Source organism: Doryrhamphus excisus, linkage group LG2 (assembly GCF_037039965.1).
Source record: "Doryrhamphus excisus strain RoL-2023G ecotype Guam linkage group LG2, RoL_Dexc_Guam_v1.1, whole genome shotgun sequence".
In the NCBI taxonomy this organism is placed as follows: domain Eukaryota; kingdom Metazoa; phylum Chordata; class Actinopteri; order Syngnathiformes; family Syngnathidae; genus Doryrhamphus; species Doryrhamphus excisus.
The window spans coordinates 25,694,128-25,713,144 of NC_136358.1; the positions used below are offsets into that span (position 1 = coordinate 25,694,128).

The 19,017-nt window shown below is 41.8% G+C and overlaps 4 protein-coding genes across 6 annotated transcripts in view; 2 read left to right on the top strand and 2 right to left on the bottom strand.

Moving 5' to 3' along the window:
* unc13d (unc-13 homolog D (C. elegans)) overlaps nucleotides 1-4,284 on the bottom strand; it is a 16,120-nt gene extending 11,836 nt beyond the window's left edge. Inside the window, exons 1-8 of one of the 2 annotated variants that reach the window (XM_058062056.2) lie at nucleotides 3,976-4,257; nucleotides 2,141-2,217; nucleotides 973-999; nucleotides 841-897; nucleotides 702-758; nucleotides 516-623; nucleotides 338-397; nucleotides 159-225 (exon numbers count right to left, since the gene is read on the bottom strand). In XM_058062056.2, the coding sequence (XP_057918039.2) occupies nucleotides 159-225; nucleotides 338-397; nucleotides 516-623; nucleotides 702-758; nucleotides 841-897; nucleotides 973-999; nucleotides 2,141-2,217; nucleotides 3,976-4,009 (487 nt within the window). In that variant the 5' untranslated portion in view covers nucleotides 4,010-4,257. Of the gene's footprint in view, nucleotides 1-158; nucleotides 226-337; nucleotides 398-515; nucleotides 624-701; nucleotides 759-840; nucleotides 898-972; nucleotides 1,000-2,140; nucleotides 2,218-3,975 lie in introns of both variants that reach the window. The other variant, XM_058062058.2, reaches the window with a different exon arrangement.
* wbp2 (WW domain binding protein 2) lies at nucleotides 2,908-6,994 on the top strand. Its single transcript, XM_058062110.2, has 8 exons — nucleotides 2,908-3,135; nucleotides 3,920-4,028; nucleotides 4,104-4,239; nucleotides 4,313-4,405; nucleotides 5,195-5,341; nucleotides 5,416-5,535; nucleotides 5,683-5,759; nucleotides 6,048-6,994. The coding sequence occupies exons 1-8, from the start codon at nucleotides 3,077-3,079 to the stop codon at nucleotides 6,093-6,095; spliced, it is 789 nt and encodes a 262-aa protein (XP_057918093.2). The 5' UTR covers nucleotides 2,908-3,076; the 3' UTR covers nucleotides 6,096-6,994.
* trim65 (tripartite motif containing 65) lies at nucleotides 6,015-17,207 on the bottom strand. 2 transcript variants are annotated; one of them, XM_078788911.1, is made up of 9 exons: nucleotides 16,788-17,207; nucleotides 15,208-15,393; nucleotides 12,223-12,641; nucleotides 11,904-11,999; nucleotides 10,931-11,161; nucleotides 10,407-10,575; nucleotides 10,262-10,351; nucleotides 9,782-9,999; nucleotides 6,015-8,790 (listed from the first exon to the last, which is right to left on the bottom strand). In XM_078788911.1, exons 3-9 carry the CDS (start codon nucleotides 12,637-12,639, stop codon nucleotides 8,482-8,484), a joined length of 1,530 nt encoding a protein of 509 aa, XP_078645037.1. In that variant the 5' UTR covers nucleotides 12,640-12,641; nucleotides 15,208-15,393; nucleotides 16,788-17,207; the 3' UTR covers nucleotides 6,015-8,481. The 2 variants fall into 2 exon arrangements, with proteins under 2 accessions (XP_078645037.1, XP_057918078.2); XM_058062095.2 differs by lacking the exons at nucleotides 15,208-15,393; nucleotides 16,788-17,207 and adding an exon at nucleotides 13,506-13,929.
* mrpl38 (mitochondrial ribosomal protein L38) lies at nucleotides 14,082-17,265 on the top strand. The gene is made up of 9 exons (XM_058062107.2): nucleotides 14,082-14,228; nucleotides 14,636-14,824; nucleotides 14,905-15,036; nucleotides 15,199-15,401; nucleotides 15,469-15,541; nucleotides 15,627-15,672; nucleotides 16,361-16,519; nucleotides 16,826-16,962; nucleotides 17,071-17,265. Exons 1-9 carry the CDS (start codon nucleotides 14,144-14,146, stop codon nucleotides 17,208-17,210), a joined length of 1,164 nt encoding a protein of 387 aa, XP_057918090.2. The 5' UTR covers nucleotides 14,082-14,143; the 3' UTR covers nucleotides 17,211-17,265.
* The last annotated feature ends 1,752 nt before the right edge of the window (nucleotides 17,266-19,017 follow it).

Below are 19,017 nucleotides of genomic sequence, written 5' to 3' on the forward strand. Positions count from 1 at the left end.
AAACCAATACCACTGAGGTTAAGCCTGTAACTTCCTTACACTTCCAGGAAGTGCAGCACTCCAAAATAAGAGCGCAGTACAAGAAGTCACAATTCCTGTCCTGTGGAACATGACGTGATCTGTGCAGCGCAAAAAAAGAACCAAGGCAAGAAACTCACCACTGACATCTTTTCCCAGGATTCCACTGGCTTCCTTTACAGTGGCCATGAGGCAGTAGACAGGCGCCTGGAAGGAGTATAAGCACGATTAGAAGCTTATTTACAGCAACTAGAAAACCACATACTGCTGGTGGAAATATATATTTTAATAAAATATTATTCATAGAAATATTTCCTACCTCGACGTTCTGTATTTGCTCCAGCAGAACGTCATGCTCTGACTCTGTCACGGTCATAGCCTAAGCAGATTGTAGTACATTGTAGTATAGTACAGAAAAGAGTAGGTAGAAGCAGAGCTTATTCAATCCTACCCATTGTCAAATGTTCAGCCACGGCTGAGAGTTGTGAGATGTTTACCTCTTGAATGAACTGGTGAAGTTGGTTATCCGTGAAGACCTCAGCTGATGTCGACTTGCCCATTTTATGTGTAATGGTGTACAACAACTCCTTATACAGAGGATATAGCTTGAAATAGAAGCAGAGGAAGATGATATGAGCAAGCAGCATTCATTTCAATGTACAATTAGTGAGAGACGATAGTACCTCCTGCTCTTTGCGGCGACGTGCCTTCTCTTCAGGGTTTTCTTCTTCTTTAAAATCCTGACAACAGCAGCAAGCACATCAGAGTTGTTAATAAGCGTAGTAAACAAAGGAAGATATTTGAAGATAAAGGTGTTCCCACCCTTCTGTATGGCATTTTCCTTGTCTGGGCCAGTTTACGTACATGACCCGGAGAAAGCTAGCAAAAAAAAAAAAGTGGATGACATTCATGTTGCAGTTCCACAAATCCACAGTACTTGATGAAATACCTTACCTCCCTGACCCTTGGTAAGCTGGGGTCCTGGTAAAGGAACAACAGAGACTGCTCAAACACATGATGTGATCATGGAAGTGATATCAAACATTCATTCATTTATTTTCTACCGCTTATCCACACCAGGGTCGCGGGGCGTGCTGGAGCCTATCCCAGCTGTCTTCGGGCGAGAGGCGGGGTACACCCTGGACTGGTGGCCAGCCAATCACAGGGCACATATAGACAAACAACCATTCACACTCACATTCATGCCTATGGACAATTTGGAGTCACATGTTTTTGGAATGTGGGAGGAAACCGGAGTACCCGGAGAAAACCCATGCATGAAGAACATGCAAACTCCACACAGAGATGGCTGAGGGTGGGATTGAACTCGGGTCTGTCTCCTAGCTGTGAGGTCTGCACGCTAACCACCCGATCACCGTGCAGCCTGATATAATTCATTAATTCATTAATTTTCTACCGCTTGTCCTCACAAGGGTCGCGGGGGGTGCTGGAGCCTATCCCAGCTGTCTTCAGGCGAGAGGCGGGGTACACCCTGGACTGGTCGCCAGCCAATCACAGGGCACATATAGACAAACAACCATTCACACTCACATTCATGCACGGGGAGAACATGCAAACTCCATACAGAGATAGCTGAGGGTGGGATTGAACTCCGGTCTGTCTCCTAAACACTAAACACTCGTCCACCGTATCAAACAAATCTTATTATTTAGTGTTCACTCAAAAAAGCATCACTAGGCTCATGGGAAACGTTTGACTAATGCTTCTGTTACAAACTTCCTCTAAGTGATATTGTGAAACTGAAACTGAGCAACGGTATTCAACCCAGGGTGATTTATTCCTCCCATCATCTGATCACAAGCTGACATCCTAAAATAACGGTGAATCATACTCACAGACTGTAGCTGTAAATATCCATCAGGGCCATCAGTTTGACGTTTGCCAGTTTGACGTTAGGATTCATTAGAGTTCTATCAAATCCACATTTTGGACTATCAAGGTATTTTTAAGGGCACAGCAACTGATGAATTGAATTGAACTTATGTCTTGTTGCTACTGGTGTACAGACCAGTACATGGCAATAAGGCCATCTTCAATCCCCACGCTTATACAGAAATACCACAATTAAAAGTCCAGTGTAGTAGTGTAGTGCAGTCCTTACCTGTTCAGGTGTTTTGAGAAGATGGTCCTCTGAACTGGCGGTCTCCTTCTGAGCTGACATCATGTTGCTGCTGTGCACTGCATGTATGAAGGAAGGTGAATAAACAGTTTGGTAAACCTACCACACAGGATGTCATATCACTTCCTCCAAAAAGGAGGTAGCATCAGTGACTGGGCCTTTTCTGTTCATACCGCCTGAAATCGCGCTTGCATTTATTTGTTCCTCACATTTTCAGACTGCAGAGGTGGTGCAAGGGAAACCAGAACAGTTGCAATATGCATCACGATGGTGTATATATATATATATCATCATACTGTATGTGTACATTAAGAGATTAGAAATGTATTTTGGAAAAAAAATGAAAGCCTTCCAAGATGTACAATTAATTTCCAGGCTTTTAAAAATACATATACAGTGCTGTGCTATACTATAAAAGCAGTTAATGTGAATATTAAAGGAAGAGTGGAATAGCACTGCAAAACAGAGAGGCCATATGGTTTATTAACAAATACATACATTATTGAAATGAGCAAAATGTGCAATATTTACAGCAACAATCAATAAATAATGTATTGCTATTTCAGGGTGAGCTATGACATCACATCCTTTTTAATTAAAAAACATTAATAGAAACATAAACATAAAAACTACTTTATTTTGATGCTTCGTCTGAACCAATAGACAAAACTATGTACAACATTAGAATTTGAAAAATTGTTTTTTTTAAAGCGTATGTGTCACAAGAGGTATGACGTCACGTGTGGGCGTTCCCCACGACTACCGGAAGTGCAGGTGCATCGCGGAAGCTAGCAGCATAAACATCTTTCCTATTAGTGTGTGGACCGTACACCGGCTGTAGACGGGCCTGTGGTGTTTTCCACAGAAGAGTCCACGCATTTCGTGTTTTGCTGTCAAAAAGTACGGAGGTCCGTCGACATGACTCTCAACCAGAACCATTCGGAGTCCGGCGGAGTCATTATCAACAACAGTGAAAGGTAGCGTCAGCGTGTATAACGGGCTAGCAAGCTAATGTTTAAAAACTATAACAACTATGCACGACTGGGAAAAAATGATGATTATTATCAGATTTAGCGAATAGCGATGCACATAAGACAATAACAATGAAATAGACAGGCAGTAAATCTTATAACGGCCAAGTTACTAACGGGATGTTGACTATATTACAGCAGGCTTTATGTTTTTCTTAATATATAAAAGCATAAATGAAGCCACCGGAATAACTCCTAACAGCTCACCGAGAATCAGATTAGTATGAACTGTCACTAGATGGCATGTAAGCCTAATCCCAGTTATTTAAAGTAAGTGATGGGCTATGTTTGGTCACGTGACACTTGCACAACAAACCTTATCTAATCGTCTCATTTTCATTGTGTAAAGACAGGCAAACTACAGCCCGCGAGCCATTTGCGGCACATCGGATTTTTCTAAATAAGTCTAGAAGGATGGAAATGCTTCCAATAATTTCTGACGTTAGATACTTTTAGTGTTTTATAGTGTTATATGGGTCATTTTTGATACAGAGCGTAACGCAACCCCCTACCCCGGAAAGAACGCAATTGAGATCAGTCAGTCTGGAAAAGGTTATAAAGCAATTTAGCTTTGGGACTCCAGCAAACACAGTGAGAGCCATCATCCAGTGGTGAACCTGTGGTGGTGAAGACCATCTATATCTCGTATCGTTGCTATCGTGATGGTCTAAAGTATGAGACCGCTTTGTTAGCACGGTGATGACGTGACTATATTGTGTTTATGCCTCAGTGTTTTGTTGAACCATGACAACGTGGAGCTCGTTTTCAACGATGCTGACAGCCTACCTGAAGCCTTCAGGAAGAGCAAGAAGGGCAGCATCTTCCTGACTCCGTACAGGGTGGGGACTCATTTACAGCTTAGCTGAAGTTGAAACTCTGATGTAAAATTGGTCTGCTTTTCCCCCCCATCTCAGGTTATCTTTGTGGCGAAAGGCCGGGATGCACTCAAGTCCTTTATGATGCCTTTCTACCTGATGAAGGGTTGTGAGATCAAACAGCCGGTATTAGGAGCAAATTACATCAAGGGAACCATCAACGCAGAGCCTGGTGGTCAGTGTGTGGTCTCCTGGACTGGAGAAATATTTTGTTATTTAACATTTTGTGTCTGTGTTCTCTCTGCCAGGCGGCTGGGAGGGCAGCGCCAGCTTCAAGCTGGTCTTTGCTGCTGGAGGAGCCATAGAGTTTGGTCAGTACATGCTGCAGGTTGCTGCGCAGGGTAAGTAATTGCTGCCAAAGGTGCATCAACAAACCAATACACAACCTATGTGAGTGGCACCAAAAGGCCAATAATGGACACACTTATAAAAAGCCTATTTCTGATACTCCAAACCCCATGATATGCCTTTCACGCTTATGAAATACATATTCAATTCAGTTTGCACATGAACAAACAAGCTATTGTTACATATTTTTGCCTAAATGAAGCATTTTTAAGCATACAAATGGCTCCATGAACTAACAACATTGATATAGTATTCTACACTGGTCACTAGCTGTCGACAAGACTTGATCGCCAGAACAACTGACTTTTATTGCCCATTTGAATGATGTCACAACATGTATAATAATCTCTAATAACAACACAGGCTACTGTTGCAGCCGTAACCCACGGCAACCTGAACACTTCCTGTCTACCACTCACTCTGCTTCCCTTGGGAACACATTTATAGCAACACACACCAGCACAAGTCTTATTTATGTCTTAAGTGGCACCAGTTAAAGGGGGATTACTAACAGGCATTGACTTCCAGTTATAGTAAAGTTATGTGCTCTACTTACCGCTAGAGGGAGACATTGTACTGTCATGTCACTTCTAATACAGTACTTGCTACACAGGTTGTTCTCAGGGAGCAAATGGACTTCTGATTAAATTACATCAAATATGACCGACTAAGTGAGATGGGTTTTTGCCGCAAATCATAAAAAATTTAATTCTTTTTGGAAGAAATCCAGGAATATGCATGCGTAGATGATGTTAGAGTCTTTTCATGATTTGTTTCTCCAGCTTCCAGAGGTCAGCCAGTAACTGCTGGGTTTGGTGGATGTCCTTTCATGGCCAACGGAGCCTATGCTTACCCACCTCCCCCTTCGAACGGGGCGTACCCTGCAGGACCACCGCCTGACTATGCCTACCCAAACCCGCCTCCTCCAGGTAGGGAAAAAAAACCCAGCTTGATTCTACAAAATGAGAATCTCCTCTAACATGGCGTTGTCTTCACCATGCAGGTGGATTCTACCCCAACCCGTCCTTTGACAGCTCTGCAGTCTTCATGCCCCCACCTCCATATTCAGCTGCTCTGGGCCAGCAGCCCCCACAAGACCCCGGGCTCCCCTCTTCAGCTGCAGGTAAGTTTCTCCACGCGAAATAGCATGATGCAACATTGAGCTATATGCAGGCAGGAGGTGTCAGACACGATCCAGATTTAACCTCGATAAGGTCTACACTTTACTGAATGACACTGATAAATGCTTTTTAAACTCGTCTTTTCCCAGCTGAAGCTAAAGCGGCCGAAGCGGCAGCCAGCAGTAGCTGTGCCACGCTGCCGACTTCACATGTGTACCTGCCAGAGGTAATTATTGGGCTTGCAGTATTTCCTCATTAATCAATGGCTGCCTGGTCTTCTAAAAAGAAAACCACACATTCAACAAATTCCAAGGAAAAATTTTTATCGGTGTATTTAATATATGTTATTTATGACTATTATTGTTGTAAATATTACTAAATATAACATTCAAATGTACCTTTAATAAACCTGCAGTATTACTGCAGTAATACGAAAGCCGAGGCTACATTTTGGCAAATTCATTGAGGTGTTTATTTGTAAAAAAATATGTATTATTGTATTATTTTCCCCCAGGACAAGCCCCCCCCTTACTCTCCTCCAGAAGACAAGAAAAATCAGTAGACCTGCTTATCTTCCAGCCTCACACGGACCTTCTTCCTATTTTACCCAAGATCATTCACACTTTTTTTGTCTTCCGAGTAGGGGCGCCGCAAAAGGGGAGAAAAATTAAGACAATACTACTAGTGACAGACAGGGTACATTACCAGTAATGTATTTTTAGTTGTTGCCCCCCCAAAATCCCTGACGGCACGCCTGCTTCCGAGACCCACTGCTATCTTCATTCTTACTCCTACTTGAGTTACATCATCTCATAGCTTAATGGCTTTTGGGGTGCTTTAACACAGCAGAGAAAGTTGAAGAGTTCGGCAACAATCTCCCCCCTTTTCATGTCTTAAAGCTGTTGGCGTGAAGCTTCATTTGGCTTTGCTGTGACGTGCATGTCAATTTGTAGAACTACCAACCAACCAGGACTGCTTTGCTAAATCTACCCCAAGACAAGCTCTACTAAGTTTATTTTTCTACCATGTAATTGTAAATATTTAGAAAATAAGATATAGATCTTGACGAGAGAACACTTCTAACACACTCAGAGATGGAGATGGAGGCATCTTGTCTGTTTGGTGACAGGTACTGTACGTAGAACTACGTTGGAATTCCAGACTCACTGAATCCTAAACATGAGTGATCATAATCTCCTGATAGGAACTATTTTGTTTGAGGTTACGTTTATGCCGCTATGTAACATCTACACACCTTATGTTATGTTACACGTACGATATCGTGTGTGGCTGCTTTGGGCTCCCGCTTGCTCAGGCATGGCTGAATGTGTAATGAAGCTTCATAATATTTCCACATTTCATTTATGGCACAGCACTAAAGCATGATGTCAGATTTATTCAACTGATCTTGTTTTATGTGTAATTGTATATATTTGTGTCATAATAATACTTGGAAATACTGCAATTTGTCCTGTCATCTGTCAAAGAATAGAAACGAAGGTTTGCTTTCACTTTAGGCCTGGGGTGTCCAGACTTTTTCCACCTTTGTAATGTTTTCCTCTTAATATTTTGACTTAAAATTACTGATTTTTTATATTTTTTAGAATATGCTTTTGTTCAATAAAAAAAACAGCCGTAGGCTGCAGCTGGCCCCCGGGTCACACCTTGGACACCTCTATTAACTTTTATAAATGTGAAGTAGGATTAACACCAGAAACAGATCAGTAAAAGTGACACCACCCCTTTACTTGGTTTGCTTTTCGGTTCCACTCCGCCTTACAGAGAATAAAAGTACATTTGAAAAGAAAAGCCATATTTAAATGAACATATTCAACACCAGTATTCTAACCAGTAATACTTTAACAGTACTGTAACAGTGTTTGCACTTTGACTCAAGTAGTGGAAGGAATCCCAAGACTCTCGTGTAACCACTGGCGCCTCCTTTACCATCATTACTATATTGACTGCTTGTGTTTAATTACCAAAAAATGCATGACGCAAGAAATGAACCCCCGCTCGCTATATATAGCCAGCGTGTCATACTGGTCTCTTCTACACAAGAGGTGTGTTCTTATTATTGAAGCAAGACACATCCTTCATCTTCTGATGCTTCACTGACATTTCTGCAAGCAACTTTGAGCATCAAAGTGATCGCAGGTGCTTGTAAAGTTAACCCAAAATAGTATATGCAGAAAGGTGTGGTGATAAAAAGTCAAGTCCAAACATCTACAATATCATATGGTGCGCTTTGCAATCATCATCTGATAACTTGACAAAAAACACAAACATCTACTCACCAGAGATATCGTTTTCTCCTCCTCAGTCAACCATTGTTAGAGTCAATTACTCTCATCAACACAGCCGTAGTGAGGCCCGCCTTTTTTCTATGATCAACCAATCAGAACTGAGGACCTGCCAAAAAAACAAACAAACAACAACAGCCATTGCTGGTAGTGTGTATGTGATGGGGCCACAACTTCTCATTTTGAAGGCCCCGGGCAGATGAGGCATAACGTATGCATATAGACACACAATGTAAGATAAGAGTTCACTACGGAAATGCTCCGAGTTGTCTCCCCTGGAATGTGCTGGGCTGCATTGCATCATGGGAAAGTCCAAACCCAAATCAAGGACAACATCAGCTTCCCTGGAGGTGACGTTTTATGCCAGTTTATCCAATCAGAGCTTCTATGGAGATTTACCATAGCATCCATCCATGGTGCTGCCAATCACTCAATAGCAGATGAATGCTCAACATGGAGTCCATGAGCTTTCACCAGTGGTGTGCACATACTGTCGGTTGCAACTGACAGCCAGTCCAGGGTGGAGCCTGTCTTTTGTTTGGACACGCTCCAGCTTCCGCCTGCCTTGACTGGAAGAAGCAGTTTAAAGAAAAGCAAATTGCAAAGCAGAACACAGAAATAAAAAAATTTATCCACTGAAGGGTCTCATGTGGAGCACAAGGTGATGCTGACGCCCTCCCCTATCCAGCAGGCGGGGAAGAGCTCCTGGGTGAAGGCACAGTGGAAGGCGTGCAACCTGACGTGTTGGTCTCCATAGAAGGTGAGTGTCCCGCCATCGTAGTCCAGCAGCACGCCGATGCGGCTGTGCTGTGAGTGTCCGGCCAGGGTTTCCTTGTGGCCGTTGTGCCAGGCGTTGAGCTGTTCCTCATCCAGCTGCAGACTCCAGGATAGCTCGTTCATACCCAGCATGCACCTCTTGCCTTTCTCCTTTCTGGGGATGGTGTTGTAGGTGACCTGGGGAGGACAGGGGGGGAATGTGGTTGTGTTGAGTGAATGCATATAAATACACAGACTGAGCATTTTGTGACAACCCTGCCTAGATTTGTCAGAGATAGCCAGAAAATATGTGCATCGGAAAGACCGGTCCCTCCTGCTGCTTCACAGACAGTCCCATTATAATGTGTTGATGATTGAAACATATTGTGGAATGTCAACCTGAAAAAAATGTCTTTGAAAAGTTTGCAATTTAATAAAAAATAAAAAACAAAAAACTGTGATGTACTTCCTTTTATTTGGGTGATACTGTACCTCCAACTAAGGGGTCTAGTGTATAATAACAATAGTGGACCATCCCACAAACGTCTCATGCTCCATGTTACATTTTAATTACTTTGGTTTGTGTGGAAGCTGCACAGCGATCGAGTGGTTAGCGCACAGACCTCACAGATAGTTGACCAGGGTTCAATCCCACCCTCGGCCATCTCTGTGTGGAGTTTGCATGTTCTCCCCGTGCATGCGTGGGTTTTCTCCAGGTACTCCGGTTTCCTCCCACATTCCAAAAAACATGCTAGGTTAATTGGCGACTCCAAATTGTCCATAGGTATGAATGTGAGTGTGAATGGTTGTTTGTCTATATGTGCTCTGTGATTGGCTTGCCACCAGTCCAGGGTGTACCCCGCCTCTCGCCAGAAGACAGCTGGGACAAATTTGGAATATATGACAAACTCTCCTCAAAGCAACAGTAATTTATTGACAGTCACTCGCGGTTACAGCAGCACTTCCTGTGCAAGCTCCCCACACCATGACATAGTAGTCCGGGCATAGTGAGGGGGAACTACCGCTGTAGCTATGGATTATTTTCTTTCTATTCATTTCTATTAATTTCAAAAAGTCCTCCATCTAGTGTCCTTCTGTGACCTCCAGTGAAGAAAATCAGAAAGACCATTTCTTTGAAGCAGAAGAAGACAATAAAGAGTCAAGAGTACCGTTTAAAGGAAGTACGTACCCCCAGATACGCCCATGGTTTGGACACCTCCAGCTCCCAGTAGTGCTGGCCGTGCTGGAAGCCCTGGATACACAACACCTGCCAGGTGTGATCAAAACGGGCTTCGTGCGCTACGACAGGACGCAGCCCGGAGGTCAAGTGCTCTGCCCTTCGGTTCTCTTGGGACAAAAATAGGTTGCCGTTGGCTGTGTAGGGATCAAAGGTCAACAAGCATCTGTCTGTAACAGGAAAACAGGAAACACATGCTATTACTTGTCACAGGTCTCAGGTTTATCTCAAAGGTTGCTCATCAGGTTTTCCATAGGAATATAACTCTCATAGACAGACAAAGTATTTTTTAAATTCAAGTGTAAAAATAACTAGAATATATATACAATATTTTTTTTACTTTATTTTTACCTACATCAATTCAGTCTCGGAGCCCTGACTCTCTGGGACAACCTTCCAGAAGAGATCAGGCCCAACACTGAAAGGACTTACATGCACTGAGGCCCTCCTTCCCTCCAGGGTGGCATGCAGCAGCTGAACTGGGAACCACAGCAAGAATGGGCCTCTTCTCCTGAGGAGAACCTGGTGGAGAGAGGTGTAAGAAGACAGAACGAGGTGTGTATGTGTGTGTTTTTACCTTCTTTGTCGTGGCCCACAGCGGTGCAGACAGCTCTATCAAGGTCCTCAACAACCAGCTTGGAGATTCGCGTAAGGACTTCCGTGATGCCATGTAATCGATCCTGCAGGTTGGGCGTTATGTCTGAGGGCATTTTCTTGAGGCACGGAACTTCTATGAGTATCGATTCCTAAAAGAACATATGGATGAGAAAAGAGAGTATATTTCTTTGGTGTATACGTTGAGAGGTTTCATTCAAATTTAGCAATACATTTCAAACATATGCACCTATTTAAGTATTCTTTATATCGTATATTTCATTTCCCTTCCAGTGTTTACTTGATTTACTTTTCCTGCAAAGGATGAAGTACTACATATAAGCATCATTCATCAATCATGTCATATACTGCTAGATCTGTATAAGCTGCCAAAGTGTTTACAATGTTCCGCAACAAAGAATAATATGAGTTCTGTTAGTTATTCTGCCCTAAAAAGGGTTAATCCGGGTCTGGACATGTTCCCATGAACCAAAGGTCAGGCCAAACCTGAATTAACTGCGTATCGGGGAGGTTGTGTAGAGCTGATATCTGAGCCTGACTCGCTCTCAGCTTCTGAGACCTCTCCTCCAGCTCAGCGAGCCGCCCCTCTGCCTCGGAGATGGCCGCCCCTTTTTGCTCCAGGATGAAGTGCTCGGTGGCTTTCTGCTGGTCAACCAGGACATCTATCAGAGTGGAGAACCTGGCTGTGAGCCGACTGGATGTCTTCTGAAATGTCTCCTGGTTAGAGTGAAATAAGAAATAATGCTATAAAAAGATGGCTGCACGGACGAGTGGTTAGCGCGCAGGCCTCACAGAGTGTGAATGGTTGTTTGTCTATATGTGCCCTGTGATTAGCTAGAGTCCAGTCCAGGGTGTACCCCCCGCCGCTCGCCCGAAGACAGCTCCATCACCCCCCACGACCCTCGTGAGGATAAGTGGAATAAAAAGAATGAATGAATGTAAAAGATAATCTTAGACTACTATCCCCTGCACTCATCATGTATACAAATTGGATTGTTTTCTGCTTGTAAAACTCATACTTCTTTATTAAAAGTGTTTCATATGAACATTTTTGGGTGTTATTTCTTATAGGAAAATGGTTTTAAACTTCATTCCGTTTGGTTTTAGATGGAATTCGGAATAGATTAGTCCCAAATTGGATTGTTTTCTGCTTGTAAAACTCATACTTCTTTATTAAAAGTGCTTTATATGAACATTTTTGGGTGTTATTTCTTATAGGAAAATGCTTTTAAATTTCAAACCGTTCAGTTTTAGATGGAATTCGGAATAGATTAATCATGAAAACCAAGGTTCCACTGTACAATTACATAACCATACCAAATATGCATGATCGAATGCATGTAAAGTTAATGCTCTATTTAAAAGTATTTCATTTAATTGAGTTTATCCTCCATTAATCCAAGTAAGAAGTCAGGGGAGACCGTATCAAGTGTCATTTTATGTAACGTGCGACAATTACCTTGGCTCTGTTGATGTTTTCAGCTAGGACGTTAATACTTTCTTCTGTTTCTTCAATGAGTTTCCCCACCGCTTCATTCTTCTGTTGCAGTAACAGCTGCACACAAAATGCAAGAGTTAACGTTCAGTCATCACCTTAGTATAATGAATGTGAATGAAGGCAGGAAAAGGCTAGCTCAAATTAGCAAATCTGCATAAATCTTTCTTTATAATCTTTCTTTTATTATGATTGTGATAAAAGTCGATACTTGTTCCCCCGCCATTTAAATGTTATTGTGAGAATGAACGGCGAGTTTTCAGGGCAGTGAGTCATATCGTACCTTTTGGTTTTCCTTTTCCGTCTCCAACAGGACCTTGAGATGCTTGGCACACTCTAATATGGCACACTGGCAGCACACTGCCATTTTATCCTGTGTGCAGTAGTAAATCAGAGGTTTTTTATGGCGATCACACAGCACTGATCCGGCTTCTTCACTCGCGCACTCTGTGTAGGCCGGCCCGGTGCTGTTTGCAGCTTGAGCCAGGTGTGACAAAACCACATTACACTTAAATTTGTGCTTGGTGTCCATCTTCTCATTGCAAATGGGGCAGCGAGGTTCAATATTAGAGTTCCTTTTTGCGTCCCGATGGTCTGTGATGCACTTATGACAGAATGAGTGCCCGCAGGGGATGGTGACAGGGTTACGAAAGCGATCTATACATATGGAACAGGTCAGGTTTGAACTCTGCGTCTCCATTTCTGAAACGAGAACATAACCATCTCTGAGACAACCATAACATACCTTCATCGCAAACAGAGATTTCTTTACTAGCATCATAGGGGTATGCTGGAGCCTATCACAGCTGACTTTTGGGTGAGAGGCAGGGAATCACACCAATAAAGATTTGTCTACTGACCACCTTAAAAGTGCCCCCGTTTGTGAAAACAGTAGTTATATTGCGAGACCACCACGTACGTATATATAAATGTCCATACCTAGTTGGGTCTAAGCATCCTGGTTTGGTGGCTGTCTTTCACATCATAAATACAGTATAGCTTTAATTGTATGAACCGACACTTGGGATATATCATCATTTCCAATTGAAATTATTATTTAGTTATCATTTATGAATTGATATGAAAAGATTTTTTAAATAATGTTAAAAAACATCTCCAAATAACTGGTAGTATCAATACCAAGTAGTGTGATGAGATGTAGATAGTCCTCTACTATGTTTATGTTCCACAAATCTGTGTTTTTGTTGTGTTGTTCATGTTTTATATGTGTATATTTTTATACAAAGTTATTGGATATGGGAGAGATTTGGGGGCAAAAAGCTAAATGACAGCTAATACCACACAGGCAGGAGATCTGGAAGATCTGGGTTGGAATTTATGTTGGGGATCTCTGTGTGGATTTTAAAGTACCGCCAGTCAGCTGGGATAGACTCCAGCAGACATGGAGGATGTATTGTTACATTTTTCACAAATAGATTTGCTCACTAAAATGTTTTTTTCTTTACCAAAAATATTTATCCTGTGTTTTACTATGGGATACAAATCACCACAAATAATTGAATAATTGAAGTAAAAGAGATAGTGAACGTTGCAGCATCACCTTACCTGTACTTTGTGTTGTAGGAAACGACTATAGCTTGGAAGCCCTTGGTGGAAACAACGTGGAGCAAAAGCCGAGCTCCCACTGAAAGTGCGTGATGGTACGACAACAAAGCAGGGAGCAGTTCATGCTGAGGTACGCACACTTGAGCTAACTAACGCGCATCTACCTAGCCAATTGGAACGACCAGCTCACGTTAGCGGTGGCGGGGCTCTCGGTGGCAAAAACAATCATACTAAAAAGGAATTATTTATCGGTATATAAAATATCCCGGCTTGTATTTAGCATGAAGGAAAAATAAGAATCACTACGGCCTCAGGAAAATCAGACAGATGAGCAGAGTCAGATGACTCTTCCCCGGTGACGACACGATGCCTTCACGTCCTATCATAAAAATGAAACTTGAGGATTTTATATATTTTATATTTTTAAATCATCGGGAATAACTTTATCATAAGTGTTTTATTTAATTATACAATATATATACGGAGGAAAATCATTATTTGTATCACCATTATTGTTTTTTATTGCCTTACTTGTACCGTTCATTCCAGGTCAACTGGTACCCTGCTACTAAAACAAACGAGTGTATTTGAACTAGATTTGTTCTCCTCGGCCACCGTAGAATTGTGCAGAATCTAAGATGGCGCTGCGCAGGGTGTACACAAGTGTCATACGAAATCGGTTTGATTTAGGGGTCAACAATACTCGTGTTTTTGCCACAACAGGTACATTAACGACATTTTGTTCATTTCTGATCTGTCAATGTGCTTTTCGCGGCTTGAGAAGCTTCAGTGCCGTTCCTATCGTGTTACAGTTACAGTCGCGTGGAATGGAATCATGATCTGTCCTGTGTTTTAATTACATTTAGCTATAACCCCCGCGAATTATAAAAGTGTGTATTTGGTAGGTAGTTGATGACGCGAATATAGTATTCATTTAAATGAGGAATGAGGACTACTAAGTTAGTCTAGATTATGCTTTTGGTGTACGGTATATACAGTAAGTAATGACAATTTTTTATGAGTTAGTTCATCCCAGTGTGATATAGATTATCACTTGGAACTGCCTGGTAGATCTATATGTATATCTATATTGATATCGTTCTATATGCTTTTGTTTCCACACAACATAGCATTCCTGTGTCGAAGGACTCCTCCTTTGGGACCCATTCCCAATGAAGACATTGATGTTAATAACATTGACACAGTGGAGAAATATCGCAGCTACAACCGTTACTTCAGACATGCCGAAGAGGCGAAGAGAGCACCGGTGTGGTGGAAGACCTTCCAAGGCTATGTGGAGAAGGCCGATCCTGAACATGGTAAAAAAAAAAGAATGGATGAAGCTGCTGTAGGCGTCTAAGACTGTCTGTGATTAAACACGTCTTTCTGTCTTCTGTAGGTGCTGAGCGAGTGGACATTGGACTACCTCATTATCGAGCCCCCAGAACTAAGGTGCTGAGGGAGAGGAGACAGGTGGTGAAGGAGAACAAGAAAAATGTGGCGCTGGAGAGGGCGTGTCGTTTGCGCACATGTAGGTCGACTAACAAATGTAACGAAACCTCTGATGTTGCACAAAATTGGTGGAAAGGAAAAGGCTCTAAAGCGATGCTGTCACCATTTCAAAGAGCATATATTTGTCAGTCGTTTTGTCCTGTCGTCCACATATTTTTACCCTGCCTAAATTTGCCCCCAGTTAAGGTACCTGTGGATCAAGTGCAGGAAATGTGGGAGAATAGCAGAGGCTGCTTCCACGTCAAAAGACTGGCAGACCACTACGGGATCTTCAGAGATCTTTTTCCCATGGCGTATTTCCTGCCTCAAGTCTCACTGCGGATCTGCTATCGCCAGGAAAGCAGCAGCCAAGTGCATTATGGGAATCAGCTGACACCTACGGAAGTATGAAACAATTTTTAGTTTTATTGCAACTCTTTCATTGTCTTAATACCTTTTTTTTGACACTCAGGCAGCATCCACCCCTGAGGTCAGCTTTAAAGCAGACGAAGGCTCCCTTTGGACCCTCTTGCTCACCTCCCCAGGTAAGGATGCCCTTATTTTTTAAACTAGATTTCAATGTGGTTTAATTTTTTTGTTGAGTATGAAACACATTTTTCTTCTTATCAGATGAACATCTACTCGATAATGAAGCTGAATACCTGCACTGGCTTGTGTAAGTTAGTGTCATTTATATAATAACTGTAGTATAGCATCTATATGTATTATTTTGTCCATTATTCTATCATGGTATTTGAATAATACTGGAATAAACGGCAATTTGCTGCTATGTTAAAGTTGGTAACATACATGTGGTGATATCAGATAATAGTAAAGGTATTTACATTTACTTTGTGGCATTACCTGTTGAAGCACTTTGAAGGAAAATGTTATTTTTTTCAAGTCATAACATCATGAAAAAAAAGAATTAAATTGTATTCTTTTGTACAATCATGTTGGTTAAAAAAGTTAATAATATAGAAAGTCACAACATTGCAAGCAAACAATGTATGAAGATGATTTAAGAAGAAAGTTGATGTATTCGGGAATTAAAAAAACAGCAAAAATGTGGGGAAAAAAAACTGAAGTTTTAATTATATAATGCTAATACTTGGTAGGCAACTCTAAACGCTGAAATATTAGTCTGTCTGTTATTAAATACATTTTAATTTGAGTTTTTCACATTAAGAAACAACAGGACACTCTCCTTGCAGATAGTGCCATCACCACTTTCACTATTGAAAACAATATTATTTACAATTTAAGCACAGAAAAGGCAGGGTCTATTGTCTGTTCTACAGGTTTTTGACTGGACAGCAAATGATGATGCATGGCCTTACAGTAAACCGCTCATGTTTCCACAGTGGGAACATACCAGGCGGAGCACTTGAAGCCGGAGAAGAACTGTGTCACTACCTGCCACCTTTTCCTGCAAGAGGAACAGGCTTCCACCGCTACATTTACGTCCTTTTCAAGCAGGAAGAAGCCATCCACTTCCAGGAAGATATGAGGCCGTCACCATGGTAAAACAAAAATCACACATGGGATTGTTTCCATCACAATGACAAGCCTGGCATGTTCCTCCTTTTTGAGATTGTAGGCTATGCTGCATATTGAACTTTTTAAAAATCCAATGAATCCAGAAATAATAGTGTATTAAAATTGTTAGTTATATAACACATCTTTGAGCGAGCGTGCTGCTGATTTTGACTGGATTATTTTGGAGTCTATGGATTTAGTTTCTAAAAGGTGAACTTTTGTGTTGAATCTCATTAGATTGTGCAGACATACCTCATTTTTGGCGCATGTTCCTCTTCTCTTCTTTCTAGCCATTCGTTGGCCGATCGTACCTTTAAAACAGTGGATTTCTACAGAAAGCACCAGGACCGCATGACACCTGCAGGGCTGGCGTTCTTCCAATGCCAATGGGACCAATCTGTCACCAGCACCTTTCACAACACACTCAGTGAGTCGCACTAATGGCCAAAACAGCAAATCTTACAAGAATATGCTTTTGAAAAGCGTCTGGAGTTTATGGTTAATGTTTAAATTGCTGTCATATGTTCTCCTGCAGACATGAGGGAGCCGTTGTTTGAGTTCATCCGTCCTCCAGTTTACCATCCGCCACAAGTTAAATACCCACATGGACAACCCCTGCGCTACCTGGACAGATACAGAGATGGAAAGGAAGAACAAACCTATGGCATATACTGATGATCAGACACAAATGTTTCATAATATGTACAAATAAAAAGAATTGTCACACAAATGCAGTCTGTTTTTTTCTGTAATACACCCTGGATTTGTCGCCAGCCAAAGGCATGCATTTTAGTATGTGGAATCAAATTATGGAACGGAGTAAGTAAGGAACTTAATGCACAGGTGAATTTTGGAAACAATACAAGCAGTTGATGTTTGCAAAATACAAGAAATAAGAGTCTTGAACGGGTCATGTTACAGTATGTTTATCTCTTATTATTTAGCAGCATTTTGATATTTATGATCATTATTTTGAAAAAATCACCATTAAACACTATATGGTTACACTACCTTACACTTCATTATGTATTAAAATAATCACATCTTGAATACAGGAAGTGAATAAATGTAACAAATGTATTGCAATGGAAACAGATGGGAGTAGGATTTAATAAGCTTTGCTTCTTCCTACTCCTTTTGGACAAGTGGAACTGTGAATGTAATGTTATGTATTTCATTGTAACTTAATCAAATGACCATAAAAGAAGCACCAAGAGGCGGAGCTAATTTATTTCATCCTGCCACTTCTCCATGTCTATCACTGATAATTCATTCACGCCATAACTTTGACCTGTTTGCACTTTTCGTTCACTTCAAGTGTGAAAAAAAAATGAAAAAGTAAAATACCAATAAGCAGGTAGGAATTTAAAAAATGAACAAAGGACCTTGAATTTTCTCCCGCTTCTCTAACTGGAGAGTCCCTAATTAGAGCTAATTAGCAGCAGCTGTGTCAACTGCTACAAGAACCTCACATGGTGCTGCTGACTTTGTGACTCTGGTGGAAGCGATGGAGATGGCGTGGCTTCTACTTGTCCTGGTGCACATGATCTTGGTTGGCAAAGGTAATCATAAACTTTGTATTAACCCCATTTGTGTTTAAAATGCTAACGTGTTGGTTTGTCTGCAGGCCTGTGTTGGACAGCAGATAGCAAGTCAAACAGTGGACTTCAGAAAGGAGGTAAGTTAGGTGAGAACAATATTGTATTGATGAAAGACTGTGTACTTAAAGGGGTTAAGAGATGTCTCTTTTTGCTACAGTTGTGTCCCCCAATGACTCAATTAAAAGGGCTTTTGAATTTCTCCAGTCTATGGAGTCCATGTTGGACAAACATGTTAAAGAAGGTGAGAATTTGGGCAGAAGGGAAAACTTGCCAAATGTTTTGTTTTGAAGAGAAGTTTTCACTTGTTTCTTTCAATTGTAGTACAAGTGGAAACCAAAGAAGTGGAAACTGGTGCATTGCTTGGCTTGGGAAGTGTTTTCCAAGTGAAGAAACTGAAAGGACTCAACACGATGACTCAGTCATTTCAGCACATCTCCAAGGTCCACAATGACACGGACCACAGTGAGAACTCTGACCAACACAACACGAGCCACCACAATGACATGGCCCCCAGTGTGACCTTTGACCACCACAACTCGAGTCACCATGATGACATGGACCACAGCCTGACCCTAGACTACCTAAATTACAACTCTAGTGATGCTGATGATGACATGGCTCCCAGTGTGACCTTTGATGACCACCACGACAACTCGAGTCACCATATGGGCCACAGTGAAACCTTTGATGACCACCACAACAACTCGAGTCACCATGCTATGGGCCACAGTGAGACCTTTGATGACCACCACCACAACAACTCGAGCCACCATGATGACATGGACCACAGCCTGACCCTAGACTACCTAAATTACAACTCTAGTGATGCTGATGATGACATGGCTCCCAGTGTGACCTTTGATGACCACCACGACAACTCG